Below are 19,549 nucleotides of genomic sequence, written 5' to 3' on the forward strand. Positions count from 1 at the left end.
GCCGTGGTGGCCTAACTGCCGAGGCCTCCACGTAGATATCGTACACTACACACACACATCTGAAAAGGAAACTTACTTATTTCTATACTCAAATATATATACAAACATGAAAACATGTTTACATATATATTGAGTAAATGAAAAGTAAGCGATTAAGTAAAGACAAAACAGACAATGGCTGCCAAGCGAGGACCAAGACAGAGACGTCTGTCACAGTCCGAGCCAAAAGTGAAAGTGAGTATTCACCTGTGTGTGAGGGGGAGGAGGGGTAGCTAGCTACCACTCCCCTACCCCCCCGCTAACTAGCGCGGGGGTAATACACCCTCGTTAAATTCTAATGGCTCGCCATTTCAGCTACGCTAAAAGTAATACCCTTTGTAAATAGCGTGGTTTGTATTTCGGTTACGGAACAAATTAAATATTTTAAGAACATATTGCTTCATCAATCTTGGCACCCATGGTAACAATTAGGATTGCAGTACTAGCTCTATAAAGGGGGAATCATTTGTATGTTTTATGACACAAATATGCAAGGGATGACTGAATTGAATCGAGGAAATAAAATCACTTAGTCAGAAGACCCTCCCAAACAGGATCCATCTTTATGGGTAAAAGATATAGGCTCATCATAAAAGTAATTAAATACTACTCGGTTCAATGAAATACAACTTCCAAATAGTTACAGTCCACTTCCATGGCATTGAATATGTAGAGGATTACTTCCTTGTAAAAACTTTTACCAAGACAAGCAGGCAGCCATAATGCTCAGAATATGAACTCAAAATAATAAATGCACCTGAAAATTTACAAACACATTTACTAATATTACAGTTAATTTACCAAGGCATTAGTAAGATAATCATGCATGTCAATGCCTTTCAAATCAAACACTCATGAAAAGGATGAATCTCATTTAGTAGGTCCAGAACTTCCATTCTTCAGGTATATTTTCCATTCAAAAAAAGAAATAAAAAAAAGATACAGTCCTACTACAAGTCTTCATTTTCTACCATTTTGATTAAAACAATCCTTCAAATAAATTTCCTGAATGAAAATCTGCTAGCATTCATTGAGGAAAATTCATATTTCAATATGCTTGTAAATTTAGTTTGATAAAAACATTAAACTTTAGAAAATGTACAAGATAGACTATCAAATGTGTAATACAGTGGAACCTCTACATACGAATTTAATCCGTTCCAGAACCAACTTCGGATGTAGAAACGAATTTGCTCATAAGAATACATTGAAATAAGATTAATCCGTGGTTGAGCCCAAAAACCTATGATAACTTCTTAATAAACTACTACACATAATTTTCCCATGAGAATAATGAACACTAAATTAGATAATAGACATGTAAATAAGAAGAATAGACATGTAAATAAGAAGAATTAGCAAAAAATTATAAATAAGAAACGGGTTTTTAGCGTCACTTTACCTTAGAAACTCCAGCGCAGGTGTTGTTAGTCTTGCTACGCAGAGAGGAGACGGACGGGCGCCGAGGAGGTAGAGAGGTTAACTACGATAAACATACACTACCGTAACTTATTCTAACTTACACTAAGTGAACTTTAACATAACTTAGCATATTTTTTTTTTATTTTATATTTTACATTTTTTTTTTACATTTTCTTTTTTTCTTTTTGATGATTACGTAATTTTAATCACTATCACTCTCTACATTTAAAATTGACTGAATTTCTTTTGCTTCACTCTTTTCCGTTTTCTGTGTTTCACTTTCTTCCGCTTCACTCTTTGCCGTTTTCTTCGATTCACTTACATCCTCTTCATCGCGAGTTCGCTTAGCAATTTTTTTTAAAGAAAGCATCGATAGATAATTGCTTGGTACGGCTTTTCAGAATGTTTCGAAAGTGAGTTAGGCAAACATCATCGAATTGAGAAACTACACGACAAACCTGCAATTTCTTTGGATGGTATTTGTCGATGAAGTCGACCACGTCTTGATATTTTCCTAACACCTCTTTTATTTGCGCCGAACCTAACACATGTTCTACCTCTTCGCTCCCTTCCTTGTCATCACGCATGTGCTCCGACATAGCATGGAGTTCCTTGAGCTCATCCGTCGTCAGTTCGTCGTGATGTTCGGCGACGAGTTCCGTAACGTCATCTGCGTTGACCTCCAGACCCATGGACTTGCCAAGGGAGACGATTTCCTCTACGGCTTCCGCTGCACCGACCACGGGATCAGGTTCGGGGTCAAAACCCTCGAAATCTCGGGGAGCAACAGCATCAGGCCAAAGCTTCTTCCAAGCGGAATTCAGGGTCCGTCGAATTAATCCCAACCAAGCCTGATCTATGATCTTCAAGCAGTGCACGATGTTTAAGTGGCCCCTCCAAAATTCACGCAAAGTTAAGTTGGTGCTTTGCGTGACATTAAAGCACTGCTTAAATAAGTGCTTGGTGTACAGCTTCTTAAAATTAGAGATGACTTGCTGGTCCATGGGCTGGAGGATAGAGGTGGTATTCGGTGGAAGATACAGCACCTTTATGAACTTGAATTCATCGAAAATATCATCTTCATGTCCGGGGGGGGGGGTGAGCGGGTGCATTGTCAAGGCATAGCAGGCACTTTAAAAGCAATTTCTGTTCATGAAGATACTTCTTCACAGAAGGGCCGAAAACTTGGTTTACCCATTGCACAAAGAATTGCCTAGTGACCCAGGCCTTCGAGTTGGATCGCCAGAAAACATGAAGCTGATCCTTATCGACGTTGTGTGCTTTAAAGGCCCTAGGGTTCTCTGAATGGTAAACCAGTAAGGGCTTGACTTTAAAGTCCCCGCTAGCATTGGCACATAGGGCAAGAGTCATCCGATCCTTCATTGGCTTATGCCCAGGCAATTTCTTCTCTTCGGCAGTGATGTAGGTTCGACTCGGCATCTTCTTCCAAAACAGCCCGGTTTCATCACAATTAAACACCTGCTGCTCTACGTAGCCTTCTTCCTGCACGATCTTTCCGAAGTTCTTGACAAAGTCAGCTGCAGCCTTTGTGTCCGCACTAGCAACCTCTCCGTGGCGAACAACTGAATAAATCCCGGACCGTTTCTTAAATTTCTCGAACCAGCCACAAGATGCCTTTAAATCATCTGAGGAAGGCTCGGTTGAACTCTCCCCAGCATCACCCCCAGAGCTCTCCTCCTTCAAGTCCGTAAAGATGGCGTGCGCCTTCTCGCAGATAACGGTCTCGGTGATGGTGTCGCCAACGATCTCTCTATCCTTAATCCACACTAGTAGAAGTCGTTCCATCTCTTTTATGATAGGGGTACGGCGTTTGGAAATTATAGTGATCCCCTTAAAAGGTTTCACTGCTTTAATAGCTTCTTCTGTTTAAGGATTGTCGAGATCGTCGACATATTACGGCCATACTGTTTAGCAAGTTCACTCACGCGGATGCCACGCTCATGTTTTTCAATAATTTCCTGCTTAATTTCTAAAGAAAGCATTTCCTTCTTCCTTTTCTCACCACTACCACTACCACTGGCAAAACTAAGCCTTTTAGGACCCATACTTTACGTAAATTACCGTTAAAGGATGCACCTAAAAAATCACGATTAAAACAGAGTTAATAGCAGAATGCACTGAGCACAACCGCAAGAAGCCGACGAGAACAGAGGACTGACCCAAGACCCGCTAATTGAGCGTCCCTCCGAGGTCGATGTGCTGCCTTCTATCGGCGGAAATAAAAAACATTTCAGGCGCTATGAGCACCGACTACGCGTACGAGTATTGTTTACTTCGGGTGTCGAAAAAAACATTCGGGTGTAGAGTCGGAACGTGTTCGAATTGTACTTCGCGTGTCGAAAAATTCGGATACAACCATACAACCGGTACGATGAAAATTGCTTACTTCGTGTGTCGAAATAAAATTCGGGTGTAGTCAAAAATTTGCTCGAATTTTACTTAGGATGTTGGAAAATTCGGATGTAGATACGTTCGTGTGTAGAGGTTCCACTGTATGTAGTAAAAGAATTAATCATTTACCTTGAAACAGAAACATAACTGAACCTGGGATATGATTAGCATCCAAGACAGTTACGCTTAAAATATGTTCATCATCGGCATCAAGGGGGAATTGATAGGTGTCTCCAACCTCTAGGCTTTTCACCACGCCCTCCGCAAACTATAAAAGGAAACAAATTGGATTTTGAGATGAAAGCATCAACCAATTTTAAGACTAATAATGGCTGTGCTAAATGTATGGTATAGTATTATTCACTAACATGGCATGCAGTGTTAAGACAATAATTATTTCCTAGATAAATATCACTTTTTAAACACAGTAGTACAGTAGTGAGAATACTATTACAATAATACAGAAATCTTATTCATTATTGAAGTACAATTACACCTTAACCCATTTACCCCCAGGCTATTTGGAACATTCCAACCCTTAACCCCCAGGCATTTTTTTTAAGCACATTTAGCAATATATATTTTTTAAATTGCTCTAACAGCCTTAATTTTCATCATAGAAAGGTCAGGTTGGTCTTATTCTTTTGGAAAATCCCTAAAGTTTCTCATAAAGCTATAAAAAATATGCAAAAAAAATGTAAATAGCAGTTTTTTGCAAGGACGTACCAGTATGTCCATAGGGGTAAAGGGATGAATTTTGTGAAACGTACCAGTACGTCCATTGGGGGTAAAAGGGTTAACATTTGCATGTTTGCACTTCTTGAATCAGATTATTGACTGGGGAAGTCTGCAATAATAGCATTTCAAGTACCGGTAATAAGATCAATTTTTTGTGGCATCAATATTGTTGACCTCTCAGTCATAATCTGTACGCTTCCCGATGTTCTTATTAAGCTTTGTCTACCATGCATGTCTCAATGCATCACCCTCGCACTTCCTAACCAGCTGTACAATAAAAATTTGTTATATCATTCCTTTGTTCCACTTGTGGTACACAACACAAATTTAGCCACAGCCCCTAAGAGATTCATCATCCTCCCAACTTAACTCTAAGTGCCTGAAGAACATAAGGACCTTGAAACTAAAGGCAGAAGTGCAGAATAGATTTAAAGAAGGTATGTCTTATGCTGCCATGGATTGAATATTCTACGTAAATGAGAGACCAGAAGAATACTGTGTGGTTGATTAATCAGCCATGGATGATGATCCCAACCTGGGAGTCATGAGTTACTGTACTGTAATGAAAGTTTTACAACTGCCTTTGTAGTACAGGAATTATTCAAGGACGTAAAGCCAAAGACGGTAAATGTTTGCTGGAAATGTCTACTGCCCGCCTATGGAAAGGATATCATGGAGTTTGGTCTCGTCAATGCCTTCCATCAGACAGTGAAGAAAATTGTAACATTAGCACAAAGATGATTTAGTTCACTCAGAAAGCAAGGAAGAAGCAAAACACAAATAAAGTGATGAAGTGGAATACGGCACTATACTCCAGAGGTTGGGAAATATCACAACAGTTTGAGGAATTATAAAGTACAGTACTGCCAACAGTACAGATCCATCCATGGTGCGCACCCTGAAATTCATGTGTGCTGTGAATAAAGCTTCTGGTCCATGCAAAAACATCATGGAGGAAATGAAGTGCAAAATAAAAAACAGCTACTCATTATGATGTTCTTCAGCCCAAGAAGAAAACTTTCCCTTCAGCAACAGATTCCCTTCAACTTTAGACCCTTTCTTTGACCACAGTGGAACCTCACAGCAGTAATGATGCTGTAGATAAAGCAGCTTCCATCAAAAAAGGCCAAGTATTTTTCAGTATTTTTAAAGTTGTTGTGATGTATATTTACAATGTCATAACCACTGATTCATAGCAAAAATAATTCTTTAGCGGAAATTCAACTCTTTAATTCTTATTTTCAACATTTTAAAGAAGCGATGTAAACTCTACTTAAGAACAGCAAGGTTTTCATACTCCATCTATTTCACCAGTTTTTGCCTTTTCGCAATCTCTTCACGGCATAACCAATTATTTTTTTTCCTTGTAGCTGCAATATACCCTCCACAGTCCTTCCATAATACCATGACCTATTATCAATTACTAACAGTGTACTGTAGTGATAGTGCTATACAGATTACAGTAATATACACCAAAGTTCTGTACAAACTACATTTTGACAATACAATAAATAATATGAAACTACAACTGTACTAACCTTGAATTTATGCTTCAGAAGAGCTGCATTTGTTTCTGAAGTGTATATTGGAAACCTCCAAGAGCTGGTTAGACCTTCCATATGATCAGCATGAAGATGCGACAAAAAGAATAATTGCGCCTGAAAAGAGCACACTATTAATAGAAGTAACAGAGAGAACACAAATATCATTAGAAATTAAGGGGACCGTCTGCGATGGTAGATAGTGTAACAACTTAGAAAAATGAAAAATCAAGTTATTGTTTCTCTGTGTGCTGAGACATGTTTTACATACTCTCCTTCTACAAATAATAAAGATAAAAGCGGTCTTTAAATGATGATGTTATCCTAACTGCGTCGTCTGCATGACTGAGTTTGACAGAACCATCTTTCGGTGTTTACTTTTGCATATATACAGTGATTTTTTTCACTCATGTTTCGATATCTTGTGTCTGGCAGAGTTTGAAGGCATAGCGGACGGTCCCCTTAAAGCACTGTGATATACTAGCCTGCATAGTAAAATATACTTGAAAGTTCAAGCACAGATGGAGAGAAAAACAGTCAGCCATCGATCTTTGCTAATTCTGTCATCGGCACTTTCGAAAATCCAAGGTTTTGATCCTTAAAATATTTTTAATGGTTTAAATTCTACATGTACTTTCACAGAAGCATCTTGGTTAGGACTACTGTACTTCAGAGCGCAACATTTTCTACCCGCCCATGCCACTTTGTTCCTGGCCTCATGCTTTATCCCTCCTAGCATAACAATTCCCTGGCTCACTCTAAGACTGTCAAGAGACTTTCTGCATTTGTTGTTGTAAAAGCATCACCCACTAGTGCTTGTCTAGCACCCAGTACACTTTCCTAATCAAGACCATGACTCTAAGAAAGCTTTGTCATCATCTCAGGATAGCCTCAAGTGGAAAAAAAAAAAAGAGAGAGAGAGAGAGAGAGAGAGAGAGAGAGAGAGAGAGAGAGAGAGAGAGAGAGAGAGAGAGAGAGAGAGAGAGAGAGAGAGAGAGTACACACGAAATTCATTAGTACTGTACCTTATTTGTGACTAATAAATCATTTCCTATTTGTGCACACCAATGTGTGTTAGGTTACATACAAGATCCCTACTACACTATAATTGTTATATTACTGCACTTGTATTATACACATGCTACTACTGCATCTACTGCTCATTACGGATTATACATCACAAGATCAAGACCAGTTTTGCTCTGTAAAACTTTTTCGTAAACAGTAAGTGGTCTTGTAAATTAACTGTAATCCTTTTTTTATATTGTATTAAGGTATTCTATCTATATGTTGTTATAACATATTACTTTATATACTTTAGTATGTGTACATGAGTTAATAGAAAAATAACAACAGTAATTGAGCTATGTAGTTACAGGCAATGTATTAAGTGATGATTAGGTAAAGTGGTGAAGTTAACATGTAAAGACAGTACTGTAATCACTTACGAGTGATGGGTATTCTCACATTGGCTAATTAAGCTGTAGTAATAGTACTGTACATATACTAAAGCTATATACAGTACACTACGGTATCAGTGAGTGTTGTTAGTTGGGGCCACTAGTGTTTAGTTGCCATGTACAGTACACTGTACATATAGCGATTACTTGAGAGTTATATGTCTTAACTTCTGTACAACACTGTAGTACAGTATGTATTGTAGCAGTGATATTAATGTACAATTACTCTAGTACAGTATACTATGTGTTAGGGGAAAGAGACTGTCTTTTAATACAAACAGCAAAAGGTATATGAGGGTAGTAGTGGCCAGGCCAGTATTACAAGGGCACAGAGGTAGTTTGATTATTATATTTTTCTGCATGTATTAATCACAACTATTGTTTAGAATATGTAATATCAAATGATACAGTACAGGAAAACAAAATCTCCAGTAAAGATATGAACATAGTATAATAAAGTAAATTAAATATGCAATTATGAAAAAATATAAATTCCAAACGGGCCAAAACAATTCACAATATAAAATCATGCAAGTGATGAAAATAAATATAGTACAAAGCATTTAATAACATTTACTTATACTGTACTGTACAGTGTATATAGTAACTCAAAAAAAAAGTGACAAATAAATATTTTATGAAAAAAAAAAAAATTTTGTGTGACCTTCATAACATTATCCTAATTGTATCAAATAACATAAAAGGATAAAACAGAAATTTCCCTTAAACATCATGAATTTTTGCAGTGTCAATTTTTTGGGTTGAATTTTGATGTAAACAGCTACACAAGCAAATAAAATCAATGGAAAGGCAGCTACATCTATATACTGTACAGTGATACCTCTGGATACGAAAGTTTCTGCTTACGAAAAATTCAGGGTACGAATAGCGATACGAAGATTTTTATGCCCCAGAATACGAAAAAATTTTCAGGATACGAAAAGCTTACGAGATCCCAACTCGTCGCTGAGAGTAACTTTAAAAAGCGCGCGCCGCCAGACTTTGAACTGGGATAAACTCACTTACAGCCTCCCGCTCACCCATTGGTTATCTCCCTACTCAGATGCTAGCTGACGCCATAAGATCCTGCTTTCCTATTGGTCGGCAACTATCCCACCTTGCTTACGCACGGGCGTTCATCTCTCTCTCTCTCTTTTCGTTCCGACTGCGATATCATTAACATTGACTTCGTGTGCTTTCGCTTGTTTGACGTAGTGTTAAATACATTCGTACGCCACGTGTTATCGTTATTAAACATTCTTTACTGTGTACTGTACTGTATTAGTGTTTACTACATAGTATATAACGAAGGTGGAAGTGAAGAAAAGAAACAGAAAAGAGGAAGTGATGAAGAATTAGAAGGTGAAAATAAAGAAAAGAAATAGAAAAAAGAAAGTGATGAAGAAGTAGAAGAAATTTAGAAAATGTGAAAAATGTAGTTATAAAAAAGCAAAAAAAAAAAATTAAATTTTAAGTTTTATGTTACCTTCAAGTGTTAAAGTAATTTTTTCTTTCATTTTATAGTTTTCCATACGTAATGTTAAGTGTTAATTATTTCTGCCATTTTTTTATTTCGTAAAGTTTAAGTGTTAATGTGTTGTGTGTAAATTATTGTACGTAGTCTGTCACTTGTTACGTTTTCTGCCTTATGCCATCCTCCTCTGCCGCGACTTCGCTATCGGACATCGTCTCAATCAAAAGGTAAGTTTCAACTTTTTTGTTAATTAACTGTACACTGTACCTTTTTTTTCAGGGTATCAACCCTTAATTTAGGTGTACTGTACAGGTAACAATACATCTTCACTGATCCAAATGCTTTACATACAGTACCGTAACTTTTATACAGTAGTAAAGAAAACGGACCGTTTTCTTAGGGCTTGGAGGGGATAACTAGGCTATAACTACATTATTGAATAATCTCATGGTGGCTTCTGGAATGGATTAGGCTGTTTTTTACGGTTGGGTTAATTATTGAATGATAGAAATGGCTGCATTGCATGTTTATTACTACAGTTTAGCGTGTTTATGAAAAAAAAGGTGTCTTTTCGTAAGGCTTGGAACGGATTAGGCTATTTACATGTAAAACGCGACTCAGGATACGAAAAAATCAGCATACGAAACCGTATCCTGAACGGATTACTTTCGTATGCTGAGGCATCACTGTATATGAAATCCTATGCTATTTCAATCAATAAAAAGGGGACTTGAAATACACTGTATATCTGTACCTGTTGTGCAAGCGATATTTTCCAGAAGTCTACAGCAATCGGGGTGCCAGGGATAATCATTCCATTCATTGTTGCGATTCAAATGTACAAACAATCTGGAACAAAGAAACTTTATGAAAAATATATCATCATACAAAATTATTCACAGCATTGAACATTACCCGTATTAATATGAAATGAAACTTCCACATGGCTATCAGTCAATTGTAACTACAAGAACAAATAAACACTTGAACAGTATTATTCAATATTCTGTACCAACAGGCAGAGCTGATAAAAGCGAGCCTCTACTCTCTAACCACAGAACTGAAAAGGAAAGATGATTTAATTTATAAGAATTATTGTATCGAGTAAAAACATATCCATTTTACATGGAAATGTAAATGATAAAATTAAATTTCCTCATCAAATGTTCCTAATATTCAAAACTAGATCTCTCATATACAGTATAAAGGTGTGAGCATTGAAATCTCCGATTAAAAGGATATCCTCTTGCATATCTGGGAGTTCTTTGGTTATATTTTGCAAATTATAGTTATAAGAGGGTTGATTGTACATATAAAAAATATTAAGAGAGTTATTATTCACAGATACTGTAACCCCAGCTAATTGAAATTCTGAAGTGTTAAATATCTTGAATCATAAGTTATTTTATTATGGATGTAGATAGCAGTACCTAATGTATCAGCAGAAGGTATTGAATGAGATTAATTGATTGAGTTTTCTGGCATCCTGATATCTAAGGTCATTTACGCCGATATCATTTGTTATAAATTAAAGAACAAAAGGAAATTAAATTTAAAATAATAGAAGCAAAGATGTCCTTATAAAAGTTAAATAGCTTTCAGAAGACCTGTTTCTGAAATATTTCTAAAAAAAACTGCTAGAATGGTACGACTCATCATGTCCAAGAATATTAGCAAGGATAAACCTGCCATCCCCACCTTGAGCCTCAAACAGATATATATTTCTTAAGGCGTTAAAAGTGAGGCATTTGGTCAACATGTGCATCACTGTCAAGGTTACCAAACAGTCATCGCAATATGGCTGGTGTTGCCCAGTCATCAGAAACACTTTTGTTAACCGAGTAAACTAATGCAGAGATGACAAAGAGTAGTCTTCCCCATTTGGGTATCATGTTATACCTCCAAGGACATATAACAGTTATTTCCCTTACCTTATTTCCTTCTAAACTATCCCAATTTTGTTGCCAATTATTATAAAACAAATTCCTATTGCTGGTAAAAAATCATTACAGAGGGTGGGATACCTTTCTGGTAGCAACACAGTTGCAGCATTCTTTGCTAGTAAATCTGCCTTCTCATTCCAAAACACACCTACGTGTGCTGGAAGCCAACAAAATAGCATTGTTATACCTCTCAGTCCAATAATAAAAACTCACTAAACTCTAAAACTAAAGGGTTACTAGAATTACAAACTTCTAAAGCTTGTAGGACACTTCTTGCATCACCTTTTAATGCTATATTTTCAATAGTGGTTAGTATGCCAATAGGTTGGCAGTAAATATATAAGATGTTAAAAGAAGTGTACCTCTACAATTAAAAGCATTTCTATATATTCCAAATCCAACACCAGCATCAGATTTGGAGCCATCAGTATATATAAAAGTTGATTCCCTAAGTTCGGCAACATGTTCCATAAAAAGATATCTGGCTTCTAAGTTAGTCACATTCTTTTCTATGAGTGAGGAGCTTAAGTTCTTAAACCCTGATAATTCCATTGCAAACTGGAAGAAAAAAATATAGTTTATTTTCTGGAAGACCACTGGGATGAAGTTTTCCCATTGGCAATTTTTGATCTAACACTATTTCCCAGAGGTTTCTTGATATATTGGGTTTTACATTTGTCTTTGTCTCCGAGTCCTTTTGATCTATTTGTTTAGGCAGAAAGTGGACATCAACTTGAATTTCTAATTAATTCAAGTTATCTTCTGGTTGATCAGAAACATCAAAAATTTATTTGATGTCGTAACTTTAATGTTTCTTATGGAAGGGGGTGAGAGATATGGAAGTTTCTTTCTTTTTCGATTAAAATGTGGTGAGCTTCTAGGCTTTTGCACCTTCCCCACTACAGGTGCACCAGGTAAGTTGGTTTTAAGTGGAACCTCCATCAAATCAGGCAAGGACAGGGCCTGAGAAAGGTTTGTACTACTTTTTTGTAATGGGGGACAAAGGTTAGACAGAGATGGGCAATACCCCAGTGTTAATACACCATGGCAAAGCCTCAGGAGGCAATATACTTACTTTGTCATGCAGCATTTTATCTTTAGATGTTATATTTATTTTTTTAGAAATATCGGCAGTACTAAGTGGGTTTTATTTTAATGCCTTTGCATAGCTATTTAATCTATTTAATGGTCTTTTGGCAAGTCCCATACTTATATGTTCTAAACTGGATTTGTTGAGGGCAGCTTCTTCCAACTTATACAGCTCGCAGCTCCTCTCAGTGGATTTATGATTTGAGTTGCAATTTAAACACCTGGTCTCAAGTGCACATTCTCCATGGTGAGATTTAGAGCAAATACCACACATATTTTCATTTTTGCAAAGTTTAGACAGGTGTCCAAATTTAAAACATTGCAGTTGCTTCTGCTTGAAGTGTCGAACTTTAATCATTTAATTTTCAATAATAATATGGAAAGTACATCAGCATCCTGGAAAGTAAGGATAATCATTGATGTACCTGGGACTTTTTGTACTTTTCATACATTTACTGGACATACGTCCATTATCTCCTCTGTAAATTCATACAGAACTACTCCCTTCCATAGCTAAAATTTAGGTGGGGTTTAGCATTTAGTGTAATATCACCATTACTTGTCAGGTTGGACAGTATTACGGATTGTGTGCATGATTTGGCATGGAAAAGGTAACTTTATATTCTAAAACAAGATATATCTCCTCGTGCAATAATTCCTACTTTTTTTCTAAATTAATTTGCATATTTTGAAATAATTCCCTGTAACCCCAATAGATTTAGCTAAAAGCCACATTGGTGGTTTCGGCTTTCTCTGGGAAGGAATAACTAAACCAACATCTTTTTCAAACCAGTTGGAAGGTCTATACACATCCAAATCCTTTGGTACCTTATTGCAATGAGCAGCCATTATATTCAAGCTATTAATTTCAATATTACTAATATTAGATATTGCATTAAATGCTTCGTCATGAATCTTATAAGCTATCCATGAATCCCATTTTGTATCTTAAGATATCCATGAATCCCATTTTGTATCTTAAGATATCCATGAATCCCATTTTGTATCTTCAAGATACTTTCTTATTTCTTTTATATATCCATAGCACTGAAATGCTTTATATAGGTTATCAGTTTGTCTCTATTGGAGTTTGAGTAACATGAAGGATTCGAAGTTTCCTTGTGTTACCCAAATTACTAGATTTTGGAATATCAGTAGAATGGCCCTTTCTAGTTCCGAGGTCATCAACAGAATTTTCCCTAATTAAATTAGAGGTCGTCAACAGTGCCAGGAGGGGGCGGGGAGAATTAGCATATCCAAAGGGTGAGTAAGTTTTTGTAGGGTCCATAGTCAAAGTTTTTTTTTTTTTTTTTTGGGGGGGGGGTTTACTTGCTTGAGAATATTAAGAAAGTATCATACATTGGAGAGGAAATTTGCATTCTCCAATATCGACACAGTGAGAGTATACTTCCCAAATGGTCCATTCTATACCCTACCCGGGGGATAGCACCAAAACAGATATAGAGGCACAGGTGTAAGCTAAACCCACCTGTTAGAACTGAGACTAAGAAAATATAGAACCATCCTCCCCATATCTGTAATGATGGGGTTCCTGCCAGAAGCCTAGAGTCCTACCTCAAGGACTGGATCCCCCAAGATTCCGATGACCCAACCCTTGAGAATAGTTCTGCCAAAAAAAGTCCAAACCATTTTCGGGATGGCCGAGATCATCCAATAATCTTACATATGGCTTTGAATGGAAAAACCTCCCAACTGTAATCACTTCTCAAATTCACCTAAGCAGACAGTAATAATGAATGTGGAAATATCCATGCCATCTAAAAAAAATTAATTAATAAATAAATAAATAATAAAGGAAATATGACAAATTCGAAGATAATTTGTATTTTTCCTAACCATACAAACCTTAGCTATTTACAAAGGGTTTACTTTTAGCGCAGCTGAAATGACGAGCCAATAGTTTTTAACGAGGGTTAATTACCCCCGCGCTAGTTAGCGGGGGGTGGGGAAGGGTAGCTTGCTACCCCTCCCCCCTCCACACACCGGTGACTTGCTTCACTTCACTTAGAGGTAGGACTTGACTTGGGGGTCAGGGATGGCGGGCACATATGTGTAAATAGCTAAGGTTTGTATGGTTAGGAAAAATACAAATTATCTTCGAATTTGTCATTTGTTCCGTAACCGAAATACAAACCACGCTATTTACAAAGGGTGACTTACCCCTTAGGAAGGGTGGAAAGTCCCCAGCCTTACTGACTTCGGCTTGCCCGGGGGCTCGATCCCTTAGTGAGCAGCACTAGAGAGAGGGAGCCCCTGTACCTCACAGGTTCCTAGCATCGCTAGGAACGAGTGGCCTACATAAGTAGTGTGAGGAGGAGAGTGTGACTCGTCCTATGAAGTTGACCTTGAGACCTTCAGATAGGAATTCTAGGATAGGACGTTCCCCATACCACCTCGTCAGGGTATGGGAGACGCAACAGTATTAAGCTTAATACTAGGAGCACAAAGAAGCATGGGTTACCTGCAGAGGTCGAGGTCAGCTATGCGAGGACCAGGATGCTGCTTCCCCAAGAGAGGGGAGAATGAAGAAAGAAGTAAGGGTCAGACATACTCTTTCATTCACACAGACTAAGACCGGGTAACAACGCCCTCAACCTACTGCTACTTGTCCAAAAAGGAGCCTGAGGTTAGACCAGCTGTTGTGCAGCCACCACAGGGCCGATAGAGAACGTATCGAGGCTCCTGTGGGTCACGTCTTGCAGGTAGTGGGCTGTGAAGGTCGTTTGACGCTTCCAGACCCCCGCTTGAAGTACCTGCGTCACAGAGAAGTTTCTCTTGAAGGCCAGGGATGTAGCAATACCCCTGACATCGTGGGCCCGAGGGCGACGTGACGGAGGAGGGTCAGGATTCAGGGCATGGTGGATAACCCTTCGAATCCAAGCAGAGATGGTGTTCCTTGTGACCCTCCTCTTTGTCCTGCCTGTGCTCACAAACAAAGCTCGCACATGAGGACGGACTGCAGCCGTTCTCTTCAAGTAGTACCTCAGACACCTCACTGGGCATAGTAGCAGCTGGTCTGGGTCGTTTGTTACAGAACGGAGACTCGCGATCCTGAAAGAGTCGAACCGAGGATCCGGCACTCCAGGATTCTGAGTCTTGGCCACAAACTCAGGGACGAACCTGAACGTTACCTCCCCCCATCCCCTTGAATGGGCGATGTCGTACGAGAGACCATGAAGTTCACTAACTCGCTTGGCCGAGGCCAAGGCGAGTAGGAAAGCCGTCTTCCAAGACAGGTGGCGATCGGAGGCCTGGCGTAATGGCTCGAAGGGAGGTCTCTTGAGAGACCTGAGAACTCGAACCACGTTCCAAGGAGGGGGTCTCACTTCCGACTGGGGGCAGGTAAGCTCATAGCTACGTATGAGTAAAGAGAGTTCTAGCGATGAAGAAATATCCACGCCCTTCAATCTGAAGGCCAAGCTTAAGGCTGAGCGATAGCCTTTCACTGCCGAGACAGAAAGGCGCATTTCTTCTCGCAGATACACAAGGAAGTCCGCTATTGCTGGAATAGTGGCATCGAGTGGAGAGATACCCCTTCCACGACACCAACCACAAAAGACTCTCCACTTCGCTTGGTAGACTCCCTCAGAGGACCTTCGCAGGTGCCGAGACATTCTCTCCGCAACCTGTTGCAAAAAGCCTCTCTCCGCGAGGAGACGCTGGATAGTCTCCAGGCGTGAAGCCGAAGCGAGGCTACGGCCCTGTGAGGGACACCGGAGTGGGGTTGTCTGAGAAGCTCGTGTCGTGGAGGAAGCTCCCTTGGGAGTTCCGTCAGGAGTTGCAGAAGGTCCGGAAACCATTCCGCGTGATGCCATAGCGGAGCTACTAGAGTCATGGAACAGTTGACCGATAGTCTGGTCCTGTTGAGCACCCTTCTCATCAGACAGAATGGTGGGAAGGCGTACACGTCGATGTTGTCCCACCGTTGCTGGAAAGCATCTTGCCAGAGTGCCTTGGGGTCCGGGACTGGTGAGCAGTACAGGGGCAGCTTGAAGTTCAAGGCTGTCGCGAACAAGTCCACCGTCGGGGAACCCCACAAAGTCAGGACTTTGTTGGCTATCTGAGGATCCAAAGACCACTCGGTACTCACTATCTGCGAAGCCCTGCTCAGACTGTCGGCGAGCACATTCCTCTTGCCAGGAATGAAGCGAGCTGATAGTGTTATCGAGTGGGTTTCGGTCCACCTCAGAGTCTCTACTGCAAGATGGGATAGCTGTTGCGAAAAAGTGCCTCCCTGCTTGTTGATATAAGCCACTACCGTGGTGTTGTCGCTCATCACCACCACGGAGTGACCCGCCAGGAACCGTTGGAACTGTTGAAGGGCCAGAAAGACGGCCTTCAATTCTAGCAGGTTGATGTGTAGGCACTTTTCTGATTCTGACCAAAGGCCTGAGGCCCTCTGGTTCAGAACGTGCGCCCCCCACCCTTCTTTTGACGCGTCCGAAAACAGAGTCAATTCCGGGGGAAGGACGAGAAGACTCACTCCCTTTCGCAGGTTCTCGTCGGCCAGCCACCACCGCAAGTCCGTCTGTTCCAGAGACCCCATTGGGATCAGAGTGTCCGGGGAATCGGATCCTTGATTCCACCGGGACTTGAGCCGCCATTGAAGGGATCTCATCCTGAGGCGGCTGTTTGGAACCAGACGGGCCAGGGAGGATAGGTGGCCCAAGAGACGCAACCACGATTGGGCGGGGAGTTCTTTTCGCCTGAGGAAAGGTTCCGCCACCCTCCTCAGCCTTGCTATCCGGTCGTCTGATGGAAAGGCTTTGTGGAGATTGGTGTCTATTAGCATGCCTAGATAAACCAGTCGTTGGGACGGCTGCAGAGAGGACTTCTCGAGGTTTACCACGATCCCCAGATCCTGGCAAAGCTCTAGAAGCCTGTCTCGGTGTCGAAGAAGGGTCGACTCCGAGTCTGCTAGGATCAGCCAATCGTCTAGGTAACGAAGGAGACGAATGCCGTTCCTGTGCGCCCAAGTCGAAATCAGGGTGAACACTCTGGTGAACACCTGAGGAGCTGTGGAGAGACCGAAACACAGCACCTTGAACTGGTAGATCTTGTTGTCTAGGCAGAATCTCAGGTACTTCCTGGAAGACGGATGGATTGGGATCTGGAAGTACGCATCCTTTAGATCCAGTGTACACATGAAGTCTTGTGGTCTCACCGCAAGTCTGACTGTGTCTGCTGTCTCCATGCTGAACCGGGTTTGTTTGACAAACCTGTTCAGAGCCGAGAGATCGATGACGGGTCTCCAGTCTCCAGTAGCCTTCTTTACAAGAAAGAGTCGACTGAAGAAGCCTGGAGAGCCGTCCACGACCTCCTGAGAGCACCCTTCTCGAACATGGTCTTGACTTCGGCCTGAAGGGCCAGCCCCTTTGCCGATCCCATGGCATAGGAGCTCAACGACACTGGATTCGCTGTCAGGGGAGGTTGAGATGACGTGAACGGGACGCGATAACCTTGGCCGATCACCGAGATCGTCCAAGCATCGGCCCCGAGATGTTGCCACCTGCGGACGCAACGCTGAAGGCATCCCCCCACAGGTGGACACGCAGGGGGACTGCCACCCCTAGGGCTTGCGGCCGCGGCCGCCACCCCTAGAAGTCTTGCCTCCCCTGGAGGACTTACCACCCCTCTTGACCTTGGCTGGAAAGGGCTGGGGCTTAGACACCACTTTCTTAGCTGCCGGTGCCTGTTTTGGAGCCTTACGAGGCTGTTGCTGCTGTTGTGGCGGGGCTGGAGGCTTATAGGGCCGAGTTGTAAGGGCCCTGTGGAGGAGGGAGTCCGTGCTGGATTTCCTCCACCTCTCAGCCGTTCGCTCCAAGTCTTGAGGCTCAAACAGGCTCTCCCCCAGGAGGGAGGCATGTCGGAGCCTACACACATCTACGGCGGGGACCTTCGGATGGAATCTCTCGGACACAGCATCGCGACGCTTCAACACCGAGTTGGCCCACAGGGTGGTAACCTGGTGCGCCAAGAACTCGATGGAGCGGGTGCCCGAGAGCAAGAAGGTCTCTAGGGCCTTCCTATTGGTCTCCTTGGACAAGTCCTCAGCTCGCAATAGGATGCCCAGAGATCCTAACCAGAAGTCCAGCCACGAAGTGGCCTGCATGGCACACTTAGCGACCTTCTCGTGGTTAAGGATCTCTGCCGCCGAGAACGACACCTGCCGGGCAGAGAGTTTCTCCAAGGGAACTCCCTTCGCCAGCTCCTCCACAGAGTGATGGAGCGGAAGAGCGAGGTTGTGCTCACCCAGGATCTCGAAATACCTCCTCTGCTGAAGGCGAGGAGGAGGGATGAGTTTGTTCCCGGCAGTGGAACGACTGGAGGAGGCAAGAAGTGCGAGCTGAGCATTGGCCCTAGCTCTGGCACTCTTCAGCCCCCGAGACCAGGGCAGAGCTGCACTGGTCTTAGGGGCCTTCCGAACGTCGAACACTTCATCCAGAATTGTGTCTTTGCCTTCACGGGGGGGATGACTGGATCCGTAAGACTGTTAAGTTGCCTTATCAGGCTTAGGACCTGCCAGAAGGCATGTTCGGACTCTTGCTGTTCTCCTCCCTGCGGGCTGGCAGCTAAGTCTCCTGCCCCAGGAATCTCTTCCTGGGGTGATACGTGGACATTCCCCTGGGTAGTCATGGGTTCCTGTCGAATCCTTGCAGAGGATTTAGGGATGGTCTTGGAATCCTTGGGCTCCCTCCTAGGAGGGATACAGGATCCCAACAACGAGGTTCGAGGGGCCCCTTCCTCACGAGACGATTCTCCTGCCTGAAGCGAAGTCTCCCCCCCTGGTGCCGGGGGGAAGACTACCGGTCCACTGGACTCACCTGAGGACGGAAAGGCCTCGTCCACGGGAGAAGGAGAGAGTACTCGTGCAGGAGAGGGGACCCTCGAGACCGACCTCTTGGGAACCAACTTCGCCCTGGGGGAAGTCACCACGAAGTCCACTCCTCTCTTTCTCTTCAGCGTAGGAGAGACAGCCGCTGGTTTGTTACCCTGGCCGGCGAGTGCTGGTTTCATAACCCTCACTAACGCCCGTGCCAGCGGACCAAACCAAGTCTGCTGCTCAAAGGACACAGAGTCCGAAATCCTCGCTAAGGTGAAAGGGATCGGGCGATCCTTTGGAGTGGACACGACGGTACCTGCCTGAAAAGAAGGTGGGGAAGAATGCTGTAATGACCTGTCCTCGTCCTGCAATACCAACCTGTGCTTGGATGGAGGTGATCCCGAGTGCCGTCTAGGAGCACGCGTCCCTGCTGCTACCACCGGCTGTGGAATTCGCCGCGAACTATGGTCGCGCGAGGGTGAACGGTCGCGCAAAGGCGAATGGTTGCGCGGGTGATCGCGCGGGCGCACAGGCGAGCGGTCGCGCGGGCGCGCAGGCGAGCGGTCGCGCGGGGCGCGCAGGCGAGC

At 42.2% G+C, this 19,549-nt stretch overlaps 1 protein-coding gene across 1 annotated transcript in view; it reads right to left on the reverse strand.

Annotated features, from left to right (window-relative positions):
- Positions 1-19,549, reverse strand: part of LOC137660185 (5' exonuclease Apollo-like) — a 44,832-nt gene that overhangs the window by 18,423 nt on the left and 6,860 nt on the right. The window contains exons 3-5 of the mRNA XM_068394891.1: positions 9,841-9,935; positions 6,150-6,269; positions 4,003-4,141 (exon numbers count right to left, since the gene is read on the reverse strand). Coding sequence (XP_068250992.1) covers positions 4,003-4,141; positions 6,150-6,269; positions 9,841-9,909 — 328 coding nt within the window. The 5' untranslated portion in view covers positions 9,910-9,935. The remainder of the gene's footprint in view (positions 1-4,002; positions 4,142-6,149; positions 6,270-9,840; positions 9,936-19,549) is intronic.

Source organism: Palaemon carinicauda, chromosome 20 (assembly GCF_036898095.1).
Source record: "Palaemon carinicauda isolate YSFRI2023 chromosome 20, ASM3689809v2, whole genome shotgun sequence".
Taxonomy (NCBI): Eukaryota; Metazoa; Arthropoda; class Malacostraca; order Decapoda; family Palaemonidae; genus Palaemon; species Palaemon carinicauda.